Source organism: Meleagris gallopavo, chromosome 4, assembly GCF_000146605.3.
Source record: "Meleagris gallopavo isolate NT-WF06-2002-E0010 breed Aviagen turkey brand Nicholas breeding stock chromosome 4, Turkey_5.1, whole genome shotgun sequence".
Taxonomy (NCBI): Eukaryota; Metazoa; Chordata; class Aves; order Galliformes; family Phasianidae; genus Meleagris; species Meleagris gallopavo.
Genome location: NC_015014.2, coordinates 15,067,006 through 15,094,111, shown reverse-complemented (window position 1 = coordinate 15,094,111; position 27,106 = coordinate 15,067,006). Strand labels below are relative to the sequence as shown.

At 38.5% G+C, this 27,106-nt stretch overlaps 1 protein-coding gene across 1 annotated transcript; it reads left to right on the top strand.

Moving 5' to 3' along the window:
- The first annotated feature begins 4,797 nt into the window (after positions 1-4,797).
- On the top strand, positions 4,798-18,454 carry SNCA (synuclein alpha). The gene is made up of 4 exons (XM_019614559.2): positions 4,798-4,977; positions 6,399-6,544; positions 12,768-12,809; positions 18,264-18,454. Exons 2-4 carry the CDS (start codon positions 6,424-6,426, stop codon positions 18,437-18,439), a joined length of 339 nt encoding a protein of 112 aa, XP_019470104.1. The 5' UTR covers positions 4,798-4,977; positions 6,399-6,423; the 3' UTR covers positions 18,440-18,454.
- Positions 18,455-27,106: the final 8,652 nt, after the last annotated feature.

Genomic DNA, 27,106 nt, shown 5'->3' with positions numbered 1-27,106 from the left:
CTGAATCTGAAGCTTCCTAGTATTTTATTTTTAATACTTACATCCAGGTTTTTTGCTATTTAAAGCAGCAGAACATCAAATTATATAGCCTTTTTCTGTATATTGCTGCGTGTATGTATTTTTTTGCACATTGAATAATCAATAGAAGATGTCTTTTATGCACAGCAAGTTTTGTTCGTTAAATGTGTCAGATAGAAGACCTGCAGCAATGAAGCTTTTTCATAGGCTAAGTGGGGAAAAAGGATCTTCTGTTAAGATGCAGTCGTATGCTTGGATTGCTGATTTGCTCATCACTTTCAGGCTATTAATACCTCTGACAAAACCAAAACCTGTTTGAAAATTGTCACTATACTTTTCTGTGTTACATCCCCTTAGAAATTGTAGAAAGAAGACAGTTTGGAATGAAGTATGCTACTGTCTGGGTTTTGCACTTGTTTAAACAGTTTGCTGGTGACTAACATTGGTATCTAATTAAAGCTGCTGCTTTCCTGGTGTATCTCTTGAGAAATGCTGCCATCCAGGTAATTTATGTGCTGTGACTGCACTGGCTCAGATACTTAGATTTGAAGCAGGCTATTTCAGAGCATACTATGTTATTGTAGACCTTGGTTATGTTCTGTGCTGGCCTCTATCCAAAACAGGATTGGAAACTAGATGGGCATCAGAACTGATCCTGCATGACAGTTCCTACTTCACTAGTGTTGGCACCATCAGTTATATCAGATGGGGCTAATTTATTGCATCACGTGTGAGGAAGACAATTTGTTCTGTCACTCACAGTCAGCTCTTTGGTGCTATGTAGTGGGAAACATCTTACAGAACAATCAGAACGTGCCTCTGAGTAGAAACACTGCTGCAGCGTTGGCCTCCTTAGCATTTGAGCTGTTGCTTTTCAGGGTACAGCTTCACTTAAGGTCTCGGGGGTAGAGCTGCTTTCCACTTAAACACTGATGTCTAGCCCAGACAAATCATTAATCTGAGATATTATCATTGCTCATGTAAAATGTGTTATTTCTGCAATTTCAACCTTGACTGCAAGTAAAGGAGTAGTAGGTTGGGTTGGTTTTGCCTGTAATAGAGATGGTGTAAAGCTGTGAGAGCCCTTTTTCCTTTTGTTAAAGAACTATTATGTCAATTGAGCTGATATTTATGGTAACTGAGATGTACCTCAACCTTTTTTAAATATGTATGAAGGCTGCTCCAAAAGTAATGCCTCCAGTTTTATTATGTGGGCCAGTAAGGTCAGAGGTGGATGTTGGTCGTATTGCAGTCAAGTTGAACTTTCTTGACAGTATTCCATTACATATTTACGCTGTGCAATGGATGATAGCAGAAGGGGCAGTATGACAAAACTGTCTGACATGGAAGTGTATATCAAGCAAAGGTGTGGAATTCAATTCCTCCATGCAGAGAAAATTACACCTATTGACATTCATCAATGTTTATGGAGACCAAACAGCGAATGTGAGTGCAGTGAGGCAGCAGGTCGTGTCTTTCAACCATAACAACTATGACCTGAAAGATAAGCTGTGTTATAGATGGCCATGCAGACTTAGAATCATTGCTGGTGAAAATGCATAGTTGATGGTGGTGCCTATATTGAGAAAGTGTTCTGAAGTTGAGAATTGACTCTATCAAAGAAGTTATTGTGCTCTTTGTAGTTGCCATGGATATAGGAAAATGACTTTCGGAGTGAAGTATACATAAATGTAAATAGGTATGCACACACTTACGTACATAATTGCCTCCAACATGATATTTTGGTATATACATTTGTCTTAGTTAAAACATTTTAATATAAATACCTAACAAATATTCTGTCTCTCTTATATGCTTATAAATCTGCATATATGTGTAGGTAGTTATGATTATGCTTCAGTTGAGTAAACATCACTGGGAACACCAAGCAAGTGAGGCAAATTATTGTAATGAAGTATTAGGCTATGACCAAAGCACCTGTTAATGTGCTAGGTATTTAAAAAAAAAATAAAAATGTTCCAAGTCTCAGGCTTACCTGTATACAAATGAGAGGTTGTCTTCAGTGTTTTTGAAGTTGTGCATGTTTCTGAGTTCTCAAAATTTAGCATGGCTGAGAAGAGAAACATTTGTTACAGGGACCTGAGATACAACAGAATTGCAAATGTGTGATGCAAGAGTATGAAAACGGCATGAATTTTCCATCAAGTCTAAATACAGATAGTTAACTCTTCTGTAAGAAAGACTAGAAATGAAATGTTTGCAGAAAAATAGCATTTCTACACAGTTAATGAGTTTGTGAAATTAAGGCAGCTTTCAGATTATCTGCAATTGGTAGAAAGACCGTGCAGCGGAATAACAAGCGCCACTTGCAAATAGCCTGCCCATTTCCTGTCATTCTGTAGTGTCACCATAAATTAAGACAGGTTCTTTTCATTCTGCAATTTTTCAGGTTCTCAAAGGTACCTTTTCTCTGAGTAACATCATATATCAGTTCTGTGGGAACACGGAGCACATGTGAGTCATTGTGCATCAACAAGAGAATGTCTTCAACTTACTATTTCAAGGGGACATCTTGCCAGTGTTTCTGCTTGAAGAGTTTTACATATGAGGTTTTTTAACCTGAAGACAGCGTATCCTGATCAATTTAACTCTGCAGTGTTTTTTCAGTTGACAAAAAAAAAAAAACAAACTGCAGTGTTCAAAAAGTTTTGTTTATGCCATGGAAATTGAAATTGTTTCTGCCACTCTGAATTTGGCCACATGATTTTATTATCCAACAAGCTGTTACTTCATCTAACAGCAGAACATCCTGCCTCTGTCTGATCATGCAATGCATAGGAAAGAACCTTATCAAGCTGGAGAAACAAAAACACTTAGTTAAACCTGGTAGGTAACACTCACATAAGGAGTGCAATATTCTCTGTTTATTATGAAAGCATACTAATGCTAATAATAATTTTGTCTTTAAATTATTGAACGCAGTATTAACGGTTAATTGGAATTAAGTAACACTACCTGCATGCTTTTGGTTGTGCCAGTTGTTTTGGAACCTGGTTTGGCCTGGTTCTGAGATTAATGTGGTGGGAGGAGCTATGGACCCAAGCCCTGGGAGAGGGGAAGGGGGATAAGGTAGGGAGACAGGCCTAAAAACAACAGCAGTAAGCTAAGGGAGGAAAAAACTAAGTTACTAAATATGATATCAGAATGGACGATAACACTATATAATGCAGTAAAATTCTAAGTGAAGCTAATAAATCAAATCAAGTTTGAGTGTCCAATACTGAAGGCTTTACTCTAATGCTGAAGGTGAGATGGCTGGGGAGCACGTGGGGGAGAGGAGCATAAAACAAGGAGTGTCTCAGACTTGGGAACAGTTGTATCTTTCTCTTTAAATGCAAAATGGAACAGTGACAGTCTTTTGGGATATGTAGCTCTTCTCTTCTGAGAACCAGGTACCTGGCAGTGTTGACAATCCATGGAACTGGAGCATTAACTCTTTAACTACCAGTGCTCTGTGATGTTACAATGTGGAATATTGATTACAACAATCATAAAGCCCTGGTAGCTTGTAACATAAGGGAAGAAAAAGATTGTCTCTATGCAGAAAGCATATGATTTTTATTTTCTTGGATTCATTCTCTAATATTACACCTGTGTTTTTCCCCCAAAACTGGAAGGAAACACATCAGATCTTGCATCATTAAGTAGGAATGTGCAGCTTGTGATGAATAAGATGTGCTGCCTGCTAGTTCAAGTTTTTCTGGAGGGCAGAATTATGAAGGAATTGTTTGTACTCTAAGTCAGCACTTTCTGATGCAAGGAAATGCAACGTATCACCAAATGGTTTGCTTGGTTAAATCTGGTAGTGGAATGAATCCCAAGAAAGCTTACCAAGCAGTAGGTAAATATTAAGAAACCTGAAAAAGAGAAAACTCTGCACTGTATGTTCAGAATGGAGATAAAAGCAGGGACCCATCAGCTGCCTGCCCATGATGATGAATGGAAGGCATTTTGTGCAGCTTATGTCCCTGTATCTCATCTGTACCAAGCTCTGCTTCTTCTTTGGAATGCATTGACAAAACAAACTGTTTCTGCAAGGTTTTGCAGGATCTGTACAGTGTGCTGACTGATGTACTGATGCTGAAGGTCCATCTGTTCTAATACCTTGTTTCCCACTGAATTTGGCTTTTCATGCCTACGCTCTGCAGCACTATAGAGAAATGTGATTGCTTTCCCGTTCTGGGGAAAAGTGACTTGAGAGCAACAGACCAAGAGGGGAGCAGCAGTGGCCCTAGTCTGTGCAATGGAGACCACTAAGGGGTCCAACAGGTGTGAGTTTGGGCTGCTTGTCCTCATTTGGATAAAGATTTCATTCTATTTTTGCAGCAGGGCTAAGACTCATCTTTTGTCTGTAAGAGAAACACCTGCTATCCTTAAAAATGAGCTGGGAGTATGAATCCTGAGAGAACGGCAGCATTCACCTAGAGTCACTCGGGTCTGAAGACTTACAAGAGGAAGGAAAGTAATCAAGAGCTCGGGGGCGTTTTCTGAGCCGTGGGTGAAGCAAAACAGGTGTGCCGAATTAACTACCAATAGCTTGCTCATACTGCTTCTGAGTATGGTGGTGATTCAGCCCCGGGGCGAACGGCGGACAGGTGGTGCCACGAGGTGACCAGGACCTCAGCCTCTCCTCTTCGCTTTTTTCCTATCCTCACCTCCCACCCCCACGTCACGACGAATAGCCAACCTGCAGCACGTTCCCCCCAAGCCGGGAATGAAGGCTGGGAGCCGCCCCACCGCCCCCGGCCCCTCCTCCCACCTCCCCGCCCCTCACCCTGTCTCTCCTTCACACTTGCTGCCCGCCGTGCTGCCGTCGGGGCGGTGTCGGGAGACTCGGCGATGTGCTGAGAAGGCGCAGCTCCCATCAGGTCTCTCCGCGCTTCGCCCTTATCCTTCTGCCCTGCCTCCCCCCGCCTCCCTACAGCGGCGGACCCGGCGGTAAGTGGTGGGGAGTGCGTGACAGGCCTTGCTCCCCGGGGCTGGGCAGTCGCAGGGGTGAGTATGCGTACAGGTGCGGGGATATAGAGGTGCTTTTACCGCCGAGCGTTCTCCTTTGGGCACGAAGGAGGAAGGGAGCGAGAGGGGAAACCAGCGGGCGCTGCGGCTGCCGTGTGCGGGAGCCGCTGGGTGCTGATCTGATCACGTCGCCCTCCCCTTCTCCTCGGGTAGTCCCTATAGATACAGCGATGTGCTTGAAGGAGAGCCCTGCGCGTTCCTTTTCTTCCCTCTACAGGTGTCCTTTCTTTTATTTGGGCAGAGCCACGTAACCGTGTATTGTTTCTTCCCCCACTCTGCACCCAGGTGCTCGCACACCTGCTCTCGGTGCTGCCCACGGGGCTCGGGCTCTGCCCTTCTGATTGCCACGGGTTAGTAGCAAGCTGCCCGCTGCCTTCCTAGACATCCCTTCCTCCGGCGGAGGAAGGAACTAGCAGGCAGTGCTGCTTCTGAGAGGGGGAGGGGGAAAAGGGAAGGGGCTGCCGTGACGGGATTGTGGAAGGGATGCTGACTTGGTGGGTTTAATTACTGTCTATGTAGCTTAATTGTAGCATGGGGCTGTGTAGCTGCCACAGAACTCACTTAGTAGCTGTAGTGCGGAGCTGTTAGCATTGAATATTCTTGCCTTTGCTTTTTCGTGATTTTTTTTTTCCTTAGACTTGATACATGTGCAGGATCCCTTTGGAAAACACAAGTACTGGCAGAGTGATATGGGCTGCACACAAAATGATGAGTTGCTGAAAAGCAGCTTTTTCTGTTTGCTCAAGTCCTGAAATTCTAGCGGTTCTAACTATAAGTGAACGTTTCTCATTTAGAAGAGGTGTTAAGTAGCTAGTATTTAAGCTTTTCCTTTGAACGAGAAGGTGGAGCATCAGCAAGTGATGGAATTAGGTCTTGTAGTTAGTAGATCAACAAACAGTCTGTTGGAGGTAGTGATGGGCAAGAAATGGGTTTTCTCCTTTCAATGAATGCACCTTCAAATGAGAATTGCATTATCAGTAAACCTCTCTGTGGGTTTTTGTGGGAACTCCCAGGCCTTTTAGGGACTACTTTAGCCATGCTGCTTGGCTTGCTATCTGTAATAGCATGTGAGAAGATGTAAAGGTTATTTGTGTAACTGAGCTCCTTGGTTTTCTAGTTATTTAACTGTTTTTTCTATCTGAAATACTGAAAGCAATACTAGATACAGAGAGCTATGTGTATATTGCTAATAGAGATGTAGATGAAAGTTATATAATATGTTGGTATAAGTAGCATAATTTTAAAATATTTTAATGTTCAATCAGTTTTAATGAAATTTTCTTCCTTTTCTGGCAAAAAAAAAAAGATAATTGTTACTCAAAGCATGCTTTTTTTTTTCCTAGTTTTGAGTGAAGAAATTCTTCAGCCATGGATGTGTTCATGAAAGGACTTAACAAGGCAAAGGAGGGAGTTGTAGCAGCGGCAGAAAAAACCAAGCAGGGAGTGGCAGAAGCAGCAGGAAAGACGAAAGAGGGAGTCCTCTATGTGGGTAGGTGGGCAGCAAGGTCATGCTGCTGATTGGTGTTCCCAATCTCATCTGAAGCCCCACTCATCTGAAAGAAAGAGCTGAATTCTCTAAAATACGTAATTGTTTATAGGAGATGATTAACTGGAAAGTAAACAGGATGAGATTTGAACTCACCTGAGCTCCAGGTCTTTGAAGATTGCTTGTTGTTTGTGTGTTTGATTGTTTGTGGTGTTGTATGTCACTGTTTTGTTTCTTGTCACTGTGTAGTGCTGGCCATGTGTGGCTGCATCATGGGGCAGCTTTTGTAATGTCATACAAGATAAGTTTGCCTTGTGGAAGAGGCCTTACAATGCAAGTTACTGGCTGGTGCTACTCAAGATGGGAGGCATATTCACAAAGTCCTGTAGAATGCCTGTGTTTTAAACAGTGTTTTAAAAGCAAAAACTTGATGTTGGTTCAGGAACTGAGTATAAGAAATGTCAATGGCTTTTCCCGGAATAAAATGAGGATATCCGAAGTGTACACAGTGAAGAAAGGAGCCTGTTTCCTTTCTTTACTAAATAAAGATCCTCAACAGTAACATTTTCAATGATGAGATGTCAGCTTCTTGTCTTTCAAATTTAACCTAATGTTCTATACTTTCTGCACAGCAGTTATTTTCCATGGCTTCTCAAAGAAGAACCTTCACAGTTACTGAGTTAGGGTAGTTAGTCCTTCAAGCAGCAGTGGAGAAAATGGGAAGCAGATGTTAACTGACTTGGCCAGACCAGGGAAAAGATTCTTTTCAAGTCCCACATTGGTATGTTGACTGCATGATCATGATCTTCACTTAGCAACTACTAGGCCTTAAAATACTCTTTTGTAAACGCCATCGTGAAAAATGCACAGGAAAAGAACCTGCCAGGACCATATGAATAGGTCATGTAAACTGGAGGAATTCCATATTTCTTTCGTAAAATTCAGTAACATGGTAGTAGAATAGAAAGGAAAATACTCTTTTTTGTAGATTTGTTCTTTTTTTTTTTTAAAATCATTTGGCAACAGGTCATTTCTGGAATGGATGTTGCTTGTAGCTGGGGAAGTGTGTACAAAAATTAAAAAGAAGAGTTAAAAACCAGAAGTATTTATTTTAAATGGAAGAACTGATGTTTCTGTACATCTTTCCAGGATTCCTTCTGCCCTTGCCGGTTAATGCCAGTCTGTAACAAATAATTTCTTCTCCATGTAGTTTAGACTACTCATTTGGAATATACTTTTCTCCTGCTGAGCTGTAGCTAAGCTTGGTGCTCTTGCCAACAGAGATGGAAGTCATTTTGAAAAGTAGTTGTAAGATGAATCTATTTTAAAATGAGCATCTGCTCATTTTCAGCATTAAAATAGCTGTTCTTTCACTGCACATCATGCTCGATATTAAAATTAATTTTCAGGATATGGCTTTCTTTTTAAATTTCATTTTTTTTGTTGATCTTGAGCATGCTTTTAGGCTCATTGATTTCTTTGTACTAGAAAACTGTGTTGTGTGCTGGAATAATCCTTGTCCCAGAGCTCTTCTCCTGATCGTAATAGAGTCTGGAACTAGCTGTCCTCCCAAAGGCAACAGATTTCCTGTTTGTTGTCTTCAGAGATATTTTTGCTGAGGCTGTGCTTCATAAGGCAGACTTGGTGTTTATTTCACAACTGAAATACCTTGGTCAGCGAAGCCCTGAGCCATAATGAGGATCTGTGCATACAACTACAGTGATGTGAAGCAAGCCCCTTTCCTGCAGCAGATGAATGCTTTTCAGGAAGAAAGACCTATATGCAGTTTCAGTGATGCAGGCAGAAAACGCTTTAGAGTTGCTCCTTAGAATTTCTGACAGGTAATGTGTCTGGGTGCATGCTTGGCTTTAGCGAGCCAAGGTTTTCGTAGTTCTCAAAATGTTCTACTAGGAAGTGGACCGAAGTGATAAACTTGCTTGGTTATTGGTTCCTTGGGTTCTCTAGCTGCAACTGGGAAAGTCAGAATTAAAACAAGGAGAGGAAACATGAGAGCAGAAACTAATAGGCTCAACAAATTGTAGTGGTGTTTGGGGACCCCTGTGAGGGCTCGATTCTGGCAGAGGGCAGCTGAAACTGGGTCACAGCTCTGTGTTCACTGCCAAAGCAGCATGTTCAGGCCACCCATAACCCCTTCATTTCTGAGCTGGGGATGTCTGTACTTCGCAAGCACACAGCAGGGGCAGCTCATCTCCTGAACAGCATAACAAAGACTGATGAGATAATCTCTTCACTCTGTAGGCTGATAATGCTTGCAATCTGGAAGGTGTTTAAGAAGAACCCTCTATAATCAGAGGCAAGGAGCAGCACAGTGTATTGGGGATTCTAAAGATTTTTTTTCCAGCCTCTGTAGCTGGGTTTTCAGATAAAAATTGCACAGTCAAACAGTGAGATTCTGTTGTGAAAGCTACCTGACATCCTGCAAAGAGTCTGACAAAATTAGGCTAAGAGGGACCTGTTAATCATTACTAGTTTCAGCAGTCATCTCAGTGGCTTTCAGCCTCCCATTGCTGTTACAAAATGAATAAGATAAAAAAAAAAAAATCTGGTTCAGATTCCCAAGATGCTATAGTCTTTAATTTAAGAGATGAGTTTAGGTAGTAGAACTAAAGGAATTTTGGAGTGTAATTTAAGTAAAAAATGAAAATGTCTGCTTTTCTGCCCAGGTTATGGTTAACTATTATAATAAAGATTTTAACTTACTTCTACATAGCGAGAATCTATTAACAATAGCTACTGTTTAGATTCAAATGTGAAACATAGAACTCTGAGGGAGTCTCCTGGAGGATTAATGGGATTGTTTTTCCTTTCCATGCGCAAGTCTTCCCTCCCGCCATCCTGGGCAACCTGATCTATATGTTCATGACCCTGTTTGTGTAGGGATGTTGAACTAGATGGCCTTCAGAAGTCACTTCCAACTCGTAAGGATTCTATGATCTTTGTCCGTCTCTTCAATACTCAGAATATCCTTTAATACAGTCTGTAGTATGTTTTTATTTCCTTTTTTCCCTTACTTCCTCTGCTTATGTCCTTCAATGCTGACCACTGAAAACAGTGGTTTTATCTTGACTTATAGAAGCAGCATCAGGACCTTTTTTTTTATTTCCAAAGAATGACCTGATTGTTGATAACGAAAGAGGACTGAGATATAAACTCAAAACTGGGTCTCCATGTATCCTTCACAAGCTGTTGGTGTGAAGCAGTGAAGAAAAAAGTGGCAGTGCTTACCCACACTGACTGTGAAGCCAAGATCTGTGACTAAGGATAATGCTCTTGCATGCCATGAGTGATGTGCTGCTAAAGGGTTCCTTCGAGCTCTGTGTTGTTACCAGGGAGCTGCCATTTGTGCTCAGTTGACTTCTGAGTGCTTGTGTGGTGCTCAGGAATGGAGGTGTCCAATGTGATCTCTCTAGCCATGATATACTGTAGCAGAACACAAGAATAGCTTATCAAGAGACAAGTTTGTGGCAGAAGAATTTACTGCCCTGTGCTCAACTGGTACATGGCCTTAGAATAGATCAGTCCAGTCGTGACCTATTTGGCAGGACCATCCAAATTCCTCTGCAGAACTTCCTTAAGGTTTTTTTGTTTTCCTTCAGTAATGGGTAAGCTTCGTGAAGGAGTCAAGGGGCTGGAGGTCAATCTGGTGGGATAATGGGCTTCAGAACTCAGGAGCAAGTACTGTTATGATTTATCCTTCCCCTGATTTGGGCTTATGTCTCTCCATCTTCAACTAATTCTAAGTGGCCTGAATCTCAGTAAAGGCTTGCTTGATGTATTCTAATCATCTCTCAAACGGCCCAGAAATGAGTGTGTGTTGACAAACTGCTGATAGTGATGATCGTAAGTAATGAAATGAAGAGAGTCTATTGTTGTTTTAGATAATAACATAAAGACAAAAATAGTGGGTTGGTTTCCTCTGAGTGACTCAAATATGTATTATAATGAGGAAAAATATCATACCGTGTGCTACTATTGCTCTTGATTTAACCAAGTAGGCATAGGTCAGTATCAGATTGCCTCGTCTCATTTTTCCATTCTCCCTGTTGTGCTGAGTATAATGAGCCGGTTTATTAATGTTTTGAAAATAGCAGAATGAGAGATGGGTAGTTTATAGGAGGAAACAGTGTGGATGACTGCTTTCATTCATTCCCAGCCAGGAGTTACCCTTACAAATTCAGTTGTTCTATTTATAGACCTGTTCTGGCAGGTCCTAATGTTCTTCTAGATCCTATTGTAGTTCTGTCTGGAGAAACAGCTACTTCCATTGAAGTGTGCAGGAGTTGAATGTTTAGCTCGAATGTATGCTGTAAGTTCTGGACCAAAGCTTAGCTGGTTGTTTTCATAAATGTGTTTGTTCTGTACAGGTCAGCAAGTTGTGCTTTTGCTAAAGAAAAATCTGGCAGTAGAAAGGTCTGGCATTTCTAGGTTAGCTGTGCTTATAGCACAGTTATGTGAGTTAAGAATCAGCCTGTGGATGTTCCTCTGAAGGTAAGTGCATTACAGAGGTCCCAAGCGAGTTCTGTCATAACATCGGTCTCTCACCTTCATCCTTCTCAGCTCTAGGGAATGGCATACTTGCTATTCACAGGTTTGCATTTGCTAATGGCTTGGATGGTGGGCAGTAACTTGAGCAAGATGAATGAGATTTTGGTCAGGTATACAAATGAACTTCAAAGTATGTTGTTAATGTTAAATGTTCGAATAGATTTCCTGTAAGCCTAAAATGATGTTTAGTCTCTTTGTAGCAGTCAGTAGAAACAGTCATTTCTTAAATTCCACATGTGTTTTTAGTGCTGTTCAGTGCTCATGGTGACGCAAGATTAAGAATTGAAGTCCTAGAACAAGTCTTGAAATATTAACACCTTGGATTCACCAAAATGAATGGTTCTTACAATAGTAAACATTTTCACTGAGAGCAAACTACTTATTTTTGAAGAGAAAATCAAAGTAAAGGAGGAAGGTTTCTCAGCTGTTCAATTTGTTGATTATCTAAAGGAACAGGAAGTCATTTTACTTGATGCAACAATGTTATTTAATTTTGTAATGGAATAATGCTCTTGCTCATAGGTAAGAGCCTTTTCAATGCTGTAATCAATCCAGTAGTGCTATAAATATGTGGTGTAAGCTCTACAAATTGGCACTAGCAGTGAACAGTACGGTTGAATGAGTTGTATGTTATTTCAGTGTTTGTTACTTTAAAGAATTATCAAAGTTGCTTTCTTCTAATGTATTTCTGCTGGTTTATCATAAAATTCTCATGTGTTTCTGCCAGTATCAGTTTGTGTTTATATGTATTTGTATATAGCGATATGCTAAAATTACATAGGTATTAGAAGTAGTAACTCAAATACTAACTATAACGTCTGAAATACTGAGCGACATGTGAATATAAAAATGTATAATTTTTTAGTAGTTAAAAAGAAGTCATTATCATGATATTTTTACGTGGGCATTACAGAATTTGTCTTGGTCTTCAGGGTGCCAGAGTTGCAATGTTTAAACAGGTCTTGTAATATTTCTTAGTGCTGCACAAGCTCAAGGTTTCTGTTTGCAGAACCTTTGTTGATGTTTCTTGTCTGTGATAAGGAGAGCAGCGGATTAGGTGAGCCTGCAGTTTGACCCCATGGACACTTTTATGTTTAAGTACTGACTGCTTCCTAATGTTTCTCTTTTAGATTGCTCTTGGTCTAAATTCAGCTTTCTAGAAGCTCCCAGTGAATTTATCTACTAAGTCTCTCTGTAGGCTCAGTAAAGCTTGTTAATTCCCTAGTAACCAAGATTTGAACAAGAGTTGTTAGAAGTTTTAAGGATCTTCTGGGAACGTGGGCTCTGATCTTCTGAAAATGCATGCATGAGTCTCATTAGGATGTTAATAGTAAGATGTCTTCTGTGCAGTTATCCCTGTGAGTTTGTGGAGTGGCAGACTTAATTAACATGACTGTTAAGAGAATGGCAAGAAAGTCAGTAAGTACAAGGAATAAACTGCAGAAGCGTTTGCAGTATTATCATTTTTTTATAGTCACTGTGTTCAAATAGTTGCTTTCAATTGATAGTTTCAGCCTTTCTTAGATGGAATTTCTGTTGAATTAATTTGGAAATTGTGCAACAGTATGTATTCAATCTATTCATTCTAACTTATTGTCCATCTTGTCTTTACCACTATGTAAGAGCAAGTATTTTCAGCTAAGTATTGTTCTTTGTTTAGGATCCAGGACCAAGGAAGGAGTTGTTCATGGTGTCACAACAGGTAAGTCAATTCTCTTAATTTCTTTGATTAAGCAAACTTTTCTCTATTAAAATTTTGTGTAGTTCTTTGTGAACGCTCAAGCTTCTGAGGAATGGTAAAATATAAAACTTTATGCAGTTTACATAAACATTTCTTTACGCTTCTCAAATTTTAAATATTTCACTGTAAAATGTAGAAGTTTAATATGATTGTATGTGAGGAGGATTTTCTAAGCAGTATTCTGAATCAAAGTCAAGCTGGAAGGCTAGTGAAACCAGATTTCAAACAGAAGAAAATAAATTATGTTTGTGGAAGTAGGTATATCAAACTTAATTCTTTTCTGTTCTTTGTTTATTGCCAAAATATTCTATGTAGGAAAGTTAGAAGCATGTTGATGTAGTTTTTTTTTTTTTAAAAAAAAGGGGTTAGTTTTCTTGTGAAGAATTCCTGAAAGCCTGGTATATTTGTCCAATTCCATTTGCTTATGATTTGAGGAGGAAGAGTAGTGGAATCTGGAGGTGGGAGTGGAGAAGAGAAATGCCACTGAACGGGAGGGATGTGGAATGTATAGTAGGGAAGGACTTGGGCATAAGTTCGAAAGACATTTATCTGCTGATTTAGGACCCTGTAGAGTCAATAGGATGTATGCTAGTGAAAGATAAGGAATTAATGCAACTGATGAAGAAGGCAAATAATGTAGAAGAAACGTCCTTTATACAGCAGGGCCTGTAAGAGCTGGGTAGAAAGGAAAAATCACAGGGAGGGTTAGCAGTTAAGGCCAGCAGCAGCACCAGCAATTTATCTGTGCAAAAGTATTTTTTTGGTAATTCACATTTAAAGCCATGATGCAAAATGGAGGTTTCTCCTATGTAGTTGTCAGCTTAGCTCTGCAGCAGTCATTGCTGCTAATTGCAGTCTGTGTGATTATATCCAAGCAACCCTTAAGCTGGTTGCCTCTAGTATACTTAAGTGTAACTATAGTGTAGTGCATAGCTATACTGTGACAGTCTGTGCCTGAAAAAAATTCCCATGAACTTAATACCTGGTTATTGGTGATCTTAATGGTTCTTCATCATTGTCTGAGAACTGTTTCCAACACTACACTGCAGGTAGTGACTTATTAGATTAGGTTTTATTGCAACAACAGTATGGATGTGCCCCATCGCTCCCTCCACTCCTAAAAGATTATTGTGACTCATCAATATGTCTCCCAGGAGCTGGCTGAGTGGGAAGATAGGAGGGTAATAGCTTGTAGGGATGAGACATGTTTCAGAGTTTTGATAAACTAATTTGCATTTGGAAGATTTTCAAATCTCTTTTATTTTTTTAAACTGCATAATCTCTCTGTTGCAACAGTACTATCAAATGTTTAAGTTATTGCTAGCCATGTATGTTTACATGGGTACTTCTACACTGAAAATGAGTGAATTTGCATTTCAAACTGATTTACAGGGATCAATTTTTATACAAACTGAAACTAGTAACCAATAATTTGGAGCAACTAGTAAGTGGCAGAATGAATGGACATATCATACATGTATGAAGTGCAGGAGGACTTGAAATGACTGTAATGCATTGAGTAGAACGTGTGACTTTATTCTGCAAAAATGAGACTTCTGGAGATTTGAAGAAAATGCTCAGTCAAGAAATTTGTAGTATTTTTCTTAAAAAAAAAAAATAGAATACAAGTGAAAATGCGAGTAGGAAAGGATTTTTTTCTTTTACTTTTTGTGCATCCAGGTTATCATTGATCTGTGCTTATACAGGTCAATACAAAGAATAAACTGTTAGATTTCACTTGGCAGAACTTAATATCACAACTCAAATGTTTGAGAAGTAAACCAAGTGTATATTTAGGAGCATAGTTGATCAGAACATCTGACAGCCCTTCAGAACTTATCTGCAGGCTAAATAGATTTATGTTCTTGTTACAAGATTTGAAATCTATTCTTCTTAGACCTAAATTAAGGGAAATATTCAGGAGGATAATGACTGTAAGCAATAGAGGATTGCAGTAGAATAAGATTTGAGGCATGTGTATCCCATATGATCACAGATGTGGGAACAATAGATAACACTTGCATGCAAGTTAACAGTTAATTTTTGACTAAGCTGGGCTTTGAGAAACTTTTTGAAGTAATGATTTTCTGTAGTAGGCTAGCTTAGTGGGAGATTCCTTTCCCTCCATCTTTATCAGATATAATATATGTAGTGAGACAGGAAATTTAAACTAGGAGAACAGATTTTTGACAGATTTGAAGTTATATTAAATTTTGTTCTGCGTGATATATAACGGACTATAAATCAAAACAGGGAGAGAACGCATCTGTTCTCTGCTGTGCCTATAAGTACAGTGTTCAATGATATTACTGGGAATTTTAGGCAAAAAGTTCCTCAGCTACTTTATGAAATGAGTAACTCATAGCTTGAGAATAATGGTTACTGTGCCATAGTTTGTGTAATACTGATTCATTTCAACTGGTTGAAAGGAGTTTGGCTGTGGAATGACAATGAAAAATGGACAGAGGGCATGCAGAGGATGGAGAAGAGAGGACCTAATGTAAAATCCTGAGAGCATAATTTCTAAAATGGAGCAGTATGGACTTTGTAATATAAGAATAGAGAAATAGCTTGGATGTGGAGGGGAGGATCCAAGTGCTGATCGATGAAATATCCTTTTCAGTCAGTGGCTTTCCAAACCCAGAAATTAACAAGGCTTAAGGATTTTCTTGCTTTTAAGTATGACCTGATTTTTACCAGGTTTAGTCACTTCAAGACATTGCAAAATGAGGATGCCGGGCTGTGATTCATAGGAATGCTGTGAACTTTTTATTTGTCAGGTCACCCTTTCTGAAAACTTCCAGAGGAAAAGTAGTGTTGCCTATTGGGTCTTATGGGTGTACTAGCTTGTGTATCTGATTTACCTGCTTAATTGACATGTTTATAGCCCTTTGATTCTAAATGTGTAGTAATTTACCCATCTTACTCATCTCCCAAGAACAAGTGTCTGGAAATGTGCAGTCTCCAAGATGAGATATTTACAGATTGTCCTAGTAGTCCAAGTAAAGCTCTGGTTTGTAGAAAAGCTCAAAGCCAGAAAACGCTCTGCCTCAGTACTATTAGCAGATGTCAGTTTCCTAAAGTGAGACAGAGACAATTTTAGCAGTTATCAATTGCAGTCTACTTTTTTGCCTAATTCATTTATTTAACCATTCTTATTTGGATACTTCTTTATATTCTTAGTCACAGGTATTCCAGTTGCATTCATTTTAATTGTCAGGTATCTTACAGTAAATGTATAAACTAAAAATCCACGTTTTACTTATCATTTCTTCATAAATGAGTTTTTCAAGTATCTAGGCAATCTTATTGTCTGAAATACATATTTGAAAGTATATTTAGTAAGAATTAATGCCACTGATTCAGAGGAATTACGTGGCTTTCATCTACTTGAGATGATCAAAATGGAAAAGAGCAAGTTCTCATTTTGAATTGTTCTGAAGATTGTTAGTTTATTACCCAGTTGTCTGTGATGAGGCGGGAAAAAAAACCTTCAACACAACTTATTTTTTTGGTAGAATGTTACAGTTATTACTAGAACTTCAATTTCAATGTTAGCCTCGATGTGGCCATTATATCTCATTCCAGGATCCCTTATTCGAGAGGTGATTACAAGTAATCAGGCCACAGCACAGTAGAGCTCTACAGAAACCTATTTACTCTTTCTCAGTGCTGTGATGCAAAGCAGATATCAATTTGCTAAAGACTTAATAGCTTAAAGTCATTTATCAACCTGGCATTCAGATGAGTTTTGTTAGTTGGTATGACCCCTGCATTCACAATAAATTAATATGCACTTAATGCTTGTCCCTTGTTACTACTTAGTGTAAGCAAAAATACATACTGGCAACCTCTTTTGTTTTTTTTCACATGTCACTGGAGTTACATAGCTGAAGGCTTATGAAGTTAGAGCTTATTTACAGAATTGTTCTGGTAATAGGAATGTTGATAGTGTTTTTCTGTTCTTTAGAAACTGAAAAAAGAGCCTGTCCTACTAGTACAAGTGCATTTACAAATCTGTGCTATGTGTATAGTTTGGTTTGTGTCAGTGGCTCTAATTTCTTAAAGACAGTATTTTCTAAAGAACCAGCTTACTGGTTTTGTACGAAGTGATAAGCTGTTATGAAAAATAACAGGTTAGGAATTTGTCAGCGGATTTGGATGCCTAGAAATCCTCGCTGTTTAGTTGTTTAATTGCTGTAATAAATTTTGTTTTCACACTAAGTTTGTTAGAAAGAGCATTAAATCATTTGCCTTGTCAGAAGATATTTATTATTCAAGTCATTAAACAATGTACCTGATACGAGATTTTACTATCTTTCTAGCCTTTGCCATTACTTAATATCCATCATAGCAATCTATGCAGCATACCTTCTGCTATATAAAGCTGACACTTCTTAGTAAGCAGTTAAAGAAATCAAATTTATCTGTAAACAAAAAAATAAATCATTTCTTTGTTCATGTTTTTAAAAAGTTTCTGATAGGTTAGCCTGAATATCAGGTAAAATCAAGCCTGTGCTCATAAAGGGATGTGGCAAGAGTTATGAATGCATTTTATGGGTCAGATGGTATTTTGACTGGAGAAACTACAGGATTAGTTAGAATAACGAAGCGATGTGCTGGATATTTTAGAAGAATACCCTCTTGCTTAGTGAAGTAAATGCACTTTTTTCTGAAAATCTGGTCCTGTTACTTGGCGGTGTGAATTCATCCAATCTCTTTAATCTTAGAGGGGTTTACTGTAATGCAGTTTGCTTCCAGGGAAAACAGCCCTTGTGAATGAAAGAGCAGAAAGAATCCATAATACTCATAAAGGTAGAATGTCGGCCACTGATGGATATGTAGGATAAGTGAGTTTTTCGTTCCCTAAGGCTTTGAAGTTAGTTACTAATCCAGTTTGCTCAGGCTATTTTTGGCATTCAGTTCTTTTTGTAGTTTGTGTGTTACGGATGGAAGGATCAGCAGTGATGCAGAAATCTCAGAAAATCAGAAAATGTTGTATTAGAAATTCTCTGGTCAAGCAGTAGTAGCTTTGCTTATTAATCATGCATTTTAAAAAAGAAAATAAATCAATAGCTTTTGAGTCTAAGGTTTAAAGTAAGTGAGTCTTCCATGCCATGTTACATGTAGCGGGGGTGTTTGAACTAATTTGAATACATTTCCAAACTGTGCTATATGGAGTGCACTAATTAAGTATTACACTATGAGTTGGGTGTAATAAGGGCCATAAATGAGGCTTGATTTTACCTTTCCTACTCAACTGTGATCAGATTAACAGAGTAATCTTCATTACTGAAGATCCACTTGAGGCCCTTTCATGACATTGGGCTGCCGGTGATAAATATGACTCTGAAAACCTCAATAACCTACAGTTCCCAAAGCTGTAACATTTTTCCATCTTCTGTTTATCCTCAGTGGCTGAGAAGACCAAAGAGCAGGTATCCAATGTTGGGGGAGCTGTGGTGACAGGAGTGACAGCAGTGGCCCAGAAGACAGTGGAAGGAGCAGGGAATATTGCTGCAGCCACTGGCTTGGTGAAGAAGGATCAGCTGGCTAAACAGGTTGGTTTGTTTATGCTTTTTTCCAGATGATGAAGTAAATTCAGGGGCAGATAGAGTGATTCCTTTTGCCTCAGTTGGTAGCATGAGGGTTGGGCTAAACCAATGAATAGCCAAGAAAAATGCTGGTGTTCATAGCTTGTATTTTGACAACTTGCAGTACTTGCGAACTGAAATAGAACTCAGTAATTTCTAGTTGGGGCCAACAGCTGTAGGACTAACAATGTTGAATAGGAAGATAACTTTTTTGTGTCCAACTAACTTGGGACTGAAAAGGAACCCACTAGAGCTGTGAAAGATAATACAGATGAATCTCAAGTTTAACACCACAGTTTGTATTGTCTGCAGACAAAAGGCAGAGAGTCATGTACCAACCCATTGACTGGTTAAATACATTAAAAGTCAAGATCTAGCTGGATAATCCCTGCCTTCTGTGAATACAGTGGCATGAATTTGTTACTTTTTCTGGACAATTTTGAACTTTTGAAATTAAATTTGCTCTAGCTCTTTGTATTGGGGGAAAAAAAAACTGTAGGTTTTTCTATTCCAGTACAGAGGTGAACAATACATACTTGCACAGTCTCAAGATTTACTGCCATTTTTTGCAATATACTGAAGTCATACTCTTCCACTTAAGCTAGAAAGAAAGTGACCCTAGGCAGCTGATAGAAATGATGCTTTTGAAAATGTGTATAGTATTGGTTGTAGATGAAAATGACCCAGAAAAACCCCAACTTTTCCTTTCATACTATTTTATGTATGAGCATTTGTGTTTATAATGACAAAATGGAGTTCTGAAGAATATTAGTATTTTCATAGAAATATGGGTGTCATATTGATTTTTAAAATGAAGCTCCATTGTGTATCCCTTTTCCATTAAGTGTACAAAGGTGCTGTTAAAATTGTATCCTTAAACGCTCTTCTTTATTCTCACCCGTTATAGTGGATTTCTGTTTCTTACAAAGACTATTGGTGCTTAAATCAGGATAAGAAAGTAGTATTACACTGGTAGGCATTCATTCCTCTGTGATAGATTGGTCTGGAAAACATCTCGCAAGTGGTTTTGTTCTTTTTCAAAGGAGGTTTCCTGCGGGAACTTTTTAGTCCCTTTTTGCTCAAATATAAAGGAAATGTTGCTTTTGATGTGCCCATGATTCTTCATAAAAGCTATTTTCAAGGTTTACAAATGTAAGTACTTAATGAACTTGGCAGGGGGACAAAGGAGTATGGAGTGACCATGGTTGTGTACACAAACTTAGTTTCTGGTAATGCTTATCACTAGCTCGTCGGTACTTTAGCACTGAAGGTATCTTTTCTGCTGGTAGTTCTTTGAACCCTTTAATTGATGCCATAAAGATCATTGTTGCTTTAATATGCAGCTGCCTACTTTTAATATTGACCATTACTAATGTTTTTGATCTTAATGTAAGCTTATAGTGCTTTATAATTATAAAACATGATCCAAATCTCTATAGACTTTGATTTAATTCTGTCGTGTACATTATAATGCTTACATATGAGATAGGATGGCTGTAACATAATGAAATCATATCTGTGAAATTAAAGAGCATCCATAATGTGATGCGTATTATTTCGTAGCCCCATAAATAGCTCTGTTATTCTGAACTGGTGCTTTGTACTTGAGATACAAAAAAGCATTCATTTGATTCTTGATATTGGTATTTTTAGTCTGAGTTTCTCAGTCAGCTACACGCATGGCTGTCTAGGTAGCTGATCAGTATCTACAGCTCCTAACAGGCTCCACTGCATCTTGTGCCTTATTGGTCTTGCAGGAGTTGAATAACCATTTCACAAATATCATCTAAATCCAATCAGGTAAAGGTATTTTAATGCTTAGTGGTTTTTTTCTTTACATTCATGTGCAGTTAGGATATTGGATTTGCCTTGGTTTTTCCAGTGATGTTTGGATGTAAGCATTCAGAATACTGCCCATTCATATGGGGCAATTTAGTTGCAGTGTCCAGCCTTGGAAGTAGGAGACTTCCAGAAATAAGGGAAATGTGAAGTGAGTCATACAGTTGAAATCTCAATGTAACTCTGTATATCTTTTACTATAAGATAGCGTTTCCTAAGGTTGTGTTATCCTCAGGCTAATTTAAACTGGCTGTAATAGACCACAACTAGGAAATTTGTTTCTTGAACTTGAGTGTGGCTAGCCAGTGTCTCTACCAGATTGTTTTTCCAGTAGACATCTATTAGGGATTGTCCTAAAGCATGCAACTGTGTCCCACTATAGGAGTGGGTCCAGAGGAGGGCCACAATGATCCAAGGGCAGGAGCACCTCTCCTATGAAGAAAGGCTAAGGGAATTGGGCTTGCTTAACTTGGAGAGGAGAAGGCTCTGGGGAGACAAGGTTGTGGCCTTCCAGCTCCTTGAAGGGAGCTTAAAGCAGGACTGAGTTTTCATACACTCTGATAGCAATAGGACAAGGGGAAATGGTTTTAAACTAAAAGAGGGGAGATTTAGGTTAGAAGATTTAGTCAGAGGATGGTGAGGTGCTGGAAAAGCTTGTCCAAAGAGGTTGATGCCCCATCTTGGGAAGCACTGAAGGCTAAGTTGGATGGAATCCTGTGCAGCCTCATCTAGTGGTTGGCAATTATTCCCATGTCAAGGGGGTTGGAATAGATGAACTTCAACATCCTCTTCAATGTAAGCCATCCTGTGTGCAAGACAGCACTTGCTTTGGCAGTGCAAGTTACAAGATAGATCCTCTAACGCATGAAGAGCAGGCACAGGCATCCAGCTGAGGCTATACCAGTCAGTGTGACAGCTGTGATAGTGAGTGATAGAGATGTCTTGACAGTGCTATTCAGCAAACTGTCCCAGAGGGCATACATGCTGGCAGAACCTCACTACTTAAACGCAGCAAAAATGGTTTTAGTTACTAGATTTGTATTAATGTTTAAAGGTCTAATGCACTGAGTAGCATTTCAGTAAATGACAAAATTTGTAATACGATCTAGAATTCAAAAGTTTTCATGTCTTGCTGACATGGATCTATTAATGAATTATTTGTAGTGTATATTAGGATGTTGGACAGAACCTATTAAAAATTGATAACTCTTTATAAACTAGTTGTAAATTGAAGACTAATTTTAAAATCTACTAGCAATAATACTTGTTATTTGTAATTATTGTAACTTGTCCTGGAAGCATAAGAGAACAGTGTCTTTATGCTGCCTTCTTTCTGTTAAGAAAAGACAATAAAAAGAGATACTGTACTGGAGTATACTGATATTTGATGTGTTCTACATTTATACTGTGCCTGCATGTCCATTATGTCTGTGTGTAGTAAGAGTGTGCTTCTAAAATAATCGTGTAAAAGGTGAAGAAATATGTCAGAATAATTATGATTAGGTTTACTGTACAAACGAATGTGTTCTTCTTAAGTTAAGAAAGCTATGAAATACTTCGAGTATTGTAGTTTTAGCTCATGGTGTGTTTGTGTGTGTATATACAGGTAATATGAAGGTATAACAACTGATTATCTGTTATATAATATTGCTTTAGAACAAAACAAAAAAATTGTCAAGTTTGTTACTTCCAAATAGATAATTTGCAGTGGAAATGCTAAGTCATGGCTTGAACCAGTGATTGAGCACCTGGTGGGAATGCAGGGCCAACCCAAGGGAGCTCAGGTGCATGCAGTGTACCTGAGTGACCAGGAGGGGTGAAGCCAGGATCCATCCCTTCCCATACCTCATTTAAGGCTTGGGAGTGGAAGTGAGGGTATCTGTCTAGAGATCCCTGTGTACCTGGGATCTTCTGAAGGTAAGCAGTTTCTTTTGTTTGTTTCTTTGTCTACTGTTGTTGCATTTGAGCAAGTCCTCTCTTGCTGTAGCGTAGGACTTAGCTGCTCTGGTGTTGTTGCTTTGCTTTTCATCATGTTACAGTAATGAAATAATGAAAAATCTATATTCATGCTATCTCGTGGTTTTTGGTTCTCTAGCACTGCAGGAGCAGATCTATTTTAGTTCTCTGACTTCTGTGGTGAATAATTTTATTTATATTACTCTAGCTAGAAAATGAAAACAAAACAAACAGTCAAGTTCAAATGTCGAAGTATTTGGTCAACATTGCAAAGATTTAGTTAGATTTCATGTTGAAGATCTTAAGGTACCTGGTAGCAAGCATCATCCTTAAGATTATGCTCAGTATGTTTAAGTGTTAAGTCTCTTCTCTTTCCAGTGTGCCTCTTAATATAACACATTGCTTTCTGAATAACACTTGTGAAAACAAAATTATTGTAGCAGGATAATACAGAAGTTAGTGTATAAATTGGTAATTATGTAGCTAATAACATAGTTTATTGGTTTATTTACCAAGCATTGAGGGAAAAGCAAGATGTTTAATTTGGGCACTAGGCATTTTTTTCAATAATTAAAAGACCTTCTTAATTGCATTTAATGTGAAAATTATTGTATAAGAATTTCTGAGTATTCATCAAAGAAGTGCTGATTACCACCATTAGTTTAAAAGATACTGTTTTCAGCTTTTTTTTACTTATATTTTGCAGTTTAAAAATGTAGAGATCTACTTAGAAATTCTTTAATGTGTTTACTTACTCTGAAAGATCCAAAAGCTTAGAACTGAGTTGAGTATTTCACTAAAGTAATATGGAGGAATTCAAACATGTCCTCATTTTTTCCTTCACTTTTCTCTATTTTTATCTTTTTAATGTTTTGCATATTTTTTTCATACTGTGTACTTACACTTACATTTCACACGCAATTCTTGAAACTTTTAAAGCTGATTTGAATGCACTTTTTTTTGAGTAGCATTACAAAAACAAAAGTCCGATTGTTCCAAAGTTTGGTTTTAAACAAATCATTTTGACAGAATACTGATATTGCCTTAAATTCTGACTCAGCATATCTTGCAGAAGACCTGGCTCGTTAAAGAATCACTGTTCCACATCTTTCCAGTCTGTAGGTGAGCTCAAAAATTCAAAGGAGAAATTGCTGAACATAAATACATTATTTCATCCTTCAAAAAGGGATTAGTGAGTTTTCACACCTTTCCATTACATGTCATGCTATTAGCCAGCTGACCCCAAGAAAAAGCAGGGCAGTTGGTGTAAGATGCATGAGACATAAAATGTTATTGTCTTGATAGAATAAGCAGATTTATTCCTTTCTTCTAGAGCTTTTTATGAGGAAAAAGTGACATTCTGAATTAAGAAGAACTTGAAAATAAGGTTTCGATGTTAAATGCAGAAGTAAGTTTGCCCTGTTAACTTAGGGAGCTGATGCTTTTCTGTAGGTGTTGTAGACCAAGTGGTCTGAGCAGGTGCAGCAGCATCTAATTGCTTTCTTTGACTACTTCTCTCCATTAATTCTTGCCTTTTGTGGCTCTAACCTAAGGTCAAAGTTGAGAATGAATAAGCTTATGATTACATGTATGTAATCTAGATCACTATGGAGGCTGCCAAATAGCCAGAGGGTCTGAGCTTGACTCAAGCAGTGTCCATTCTGGCTTTGCATTGCAGAAAAGACGATTTCTGGCTGTTAAGTGTGGGCCCAGCTGTGGGTTTAATGTTGACATTTACGCTTTGTCTGTGGTAGCAATAGTAGCAGTAGTCTGTGCTTTCAGAAAGCTTTCATTTGTGGTAGAATGACCACCAAATAGTGTTCTCTTTGGGGAAGCCCAAGTATGATAGATGCATTAGATAAGCGGGTCTGCTCATGTAGGTAAAACTGGGCATCTATCAGATGGTGCTTGCTTTTATGTTTCTATTTAAATTGTCCCTAATGAAGGGCATGTACTTTGAGGTAGGGTTATTCTTCCCCTTTCCACTTGATTTCCTTATCTGTGAGTAATGTATAAATATCTGCTGCAAAGCAGAAAGGATATTTATCATGACTTAGTGTTTCCTTTTTTAATTCAGGTAGATGGATTAAGAGTAGAATGGCGGGAGAGATTAATCGCCGGTAGGGGCTCTATATTGTTCATGAGTCAAACCACAAGAGGCTCCTATTAAGTAAAAGCATTTGTCAGCTTTTCCTTCTTAATTCATGTAGTAAGGAGGGGACTTTTCAGTAAACTGGTGTGTCTGTTTGATTACAGAAGAGCTAGATTTTTTTTTTGTCCGGGTCTTTCTTACAGGGGTTTGAACTCTTCTAATCTCAAGGTTACCAGTAGTATGTTGAATAACAAAATGCTTGTGAAAACCTAATCCATGCTTTTGAAGCAAATTAATACAGGAAACTTTTATTTATTCTAAAATGTAAGGCACCTATAGCTAGACAACATTAAGGTTTTGGACTTTGTGTACACTGTCATATCTCCCTTTCATAATGCTGCATATTTGTTCTTGGAGTAGGAAAGCTCAGGAATTCTGGAGGCAGTCCAGAGGTATGAAAGTCAAGAATTGTGAAACTACATTGTGATCATATATGAATGCTCTGTAGTGGAATGCACATGGCTTTGATTCATCAATTTATATTTTCAATCCAAAATAAACTGGACAGTTGCAATTGAAGCCACTTGAAGCAGTTGGTTTACATGGAGACACCAAGAGAAAACAAGCGACGTGGATTTATTTTTAATGCAGCATGTGTTGATACTGCATTATGGCCTTATAAAGAGCAGTACAGAGTGCTTACTGAAACAGCCTAATGTTTAGCCTAATGTTTGTTTTCTGTTTAGTCAGAAAACACTGAATAAAAAATACTTTCACTTTGAGAACTTTCCTGTCAATTGTCAGCAGATAAATGTGCACCTGCTGGTAGCTACTTCTGAACGCAAGTAGCTCAATTTCATGTCTGTTTTGAACAATGGTATTTGAAATAATTTTGAGGCTGTGGTATATAGAGGAATTTGCACTGGAAAATAAAAAAATTTGGAAAAATAGGTGATGAAATATACATTAGTTAGAATTACTAAAGTTTTGGTGTTTGATCAGAGTTTGTAGGTGCTGGGAAAGTTTCAAATTGTGACCTCTGCTTGGCCTCTCCGGTTAGCAGAGAAAATGTCTTTCCTGTTGTGCAGCACATTGTCTGTGTTTTTCCTCACAAGAGATAACTGCAGTGTTTGCAGGAAGGCTGCATTCCGCTATGTAGCCTTTCCATATACTGACATCTATAACTAAGACAGAACTTGAGTTGTCTGAGGCAAAGGGTGAGGTAACTTGTGTGGTTTTATCTAGATGTCCTGGACATTATTGATCTTCATGAATTCAGAAACAACTATCAGTTAAATGTCAAGGCCTCTTGTTGTCTTCTCATTTCTCACTGTGGGATAATGTTTTAGTGCAGGCTGATATTCTGTCTACTTGTTATCTTCACTTCTGCTGACCTGCAGAAGAGTTAGGTTGAGAAGTTGTTGGGTGGCTTCATGTTGATCTATCTTCCCAAGCAATTGCCTAACTGCAGATTTAGCTTTGAACCTTGAGAAACCAAGTACCTCATCCTTAAACTGAATGTGTCCATGTCCCTTGGTCTCAAAGGATAAATGTATTCTGCAATATGAGTTGTACATATGTCATTGCAGTGTAATTTATAAATGTATCTACAACAGAAGACAACAATTTTTCATTAACTTTAGAAGGAGCTGCAGAAGACCTTTCTTATTCTTTTATCAGGAGAGTGACTTTGCATTTAATGTGAGGGTTTGCTTGTTTGCAGCCTGTGCTTCTTTCCTCCTCATGGTATTTACTCCAGTCTTTCATCCACCTCCTAAATCCTCCATCTTTAGTTTCCTTCCTGACTGACCTGACGTGCCCCCATTCCAGGCTGCTGTGTGTATACAGAGCTGTGCAAGTCTTTCAGGCTCAGTTGGCACCTGTTCTGTTTCATGGTGTTCTAGTCTTTCCTATGGAGCCATCTGTGGGATTTTATGTGCTGTTCATAGCAATGTATTTTTTTCCTGCTTTAAATAGTTGTCAAATCCATGTTAAATGTTCAGGAAGGTGTTGTTTACTTAAAGAAACGTGTTTAAGCTCTTTTGGGGATGATACTCATGCCAACTATTCCTACTCGCTCACTGTTGCATGGAAATTCTGATGTTTCAGATGGGAAATGCCTCTTTGTAGCCTGTGGTAATTGTGCAGACTTAATAGCAGTGCTTTTGTGCAGCTTGAGGTACAGGCTTTACAAGCTTGCAGACATTACTAGGTTATAATAATTGTCTCCTTCTGCCATGTTTCAGTGTTCTTTTCCTCTGTTGACCAACATTGTATGTTTCAACCTAATTTGCTTGCTCTCAGAAAGCAGGGAGATCAAATGAGATTCATTCCGTTCTTATCTGGAAGTCATTATCTTAAGAGGTTTTGTAAAGATAGCTGAGGCTGTTTCCTAATACAATAAAATCCACATTGCTGCTGATGTGTGGTCTTTTTTTAGCTAGCAATTTAAGTTTATGACAGGTGTAGAAATGATATTTTGGCAAAGGACTGCAACATGTTCTTAGGTCTGCCACTGTATTCTTTGAGCTCTGCAGTGTGGTGCTCAATGGGCATAAGCAGCAAACTCAAGTCCTGGATTGCTGTGGTGATTAAAGTAGTATAAACTTATAAAAAAAAAAAAGAACTAAAATGTAGAAGAAATACTTCTCTGTGGAGACAGAGATTGCTCAGTCTGTATTTTCAGAATACTAGCCCTATATCATCTTAAGAAATGAACAAACGAAAAGATTAACAGAGGGAAAAGAGAAAAATGTCACCATGCTTTTGTGAGGATT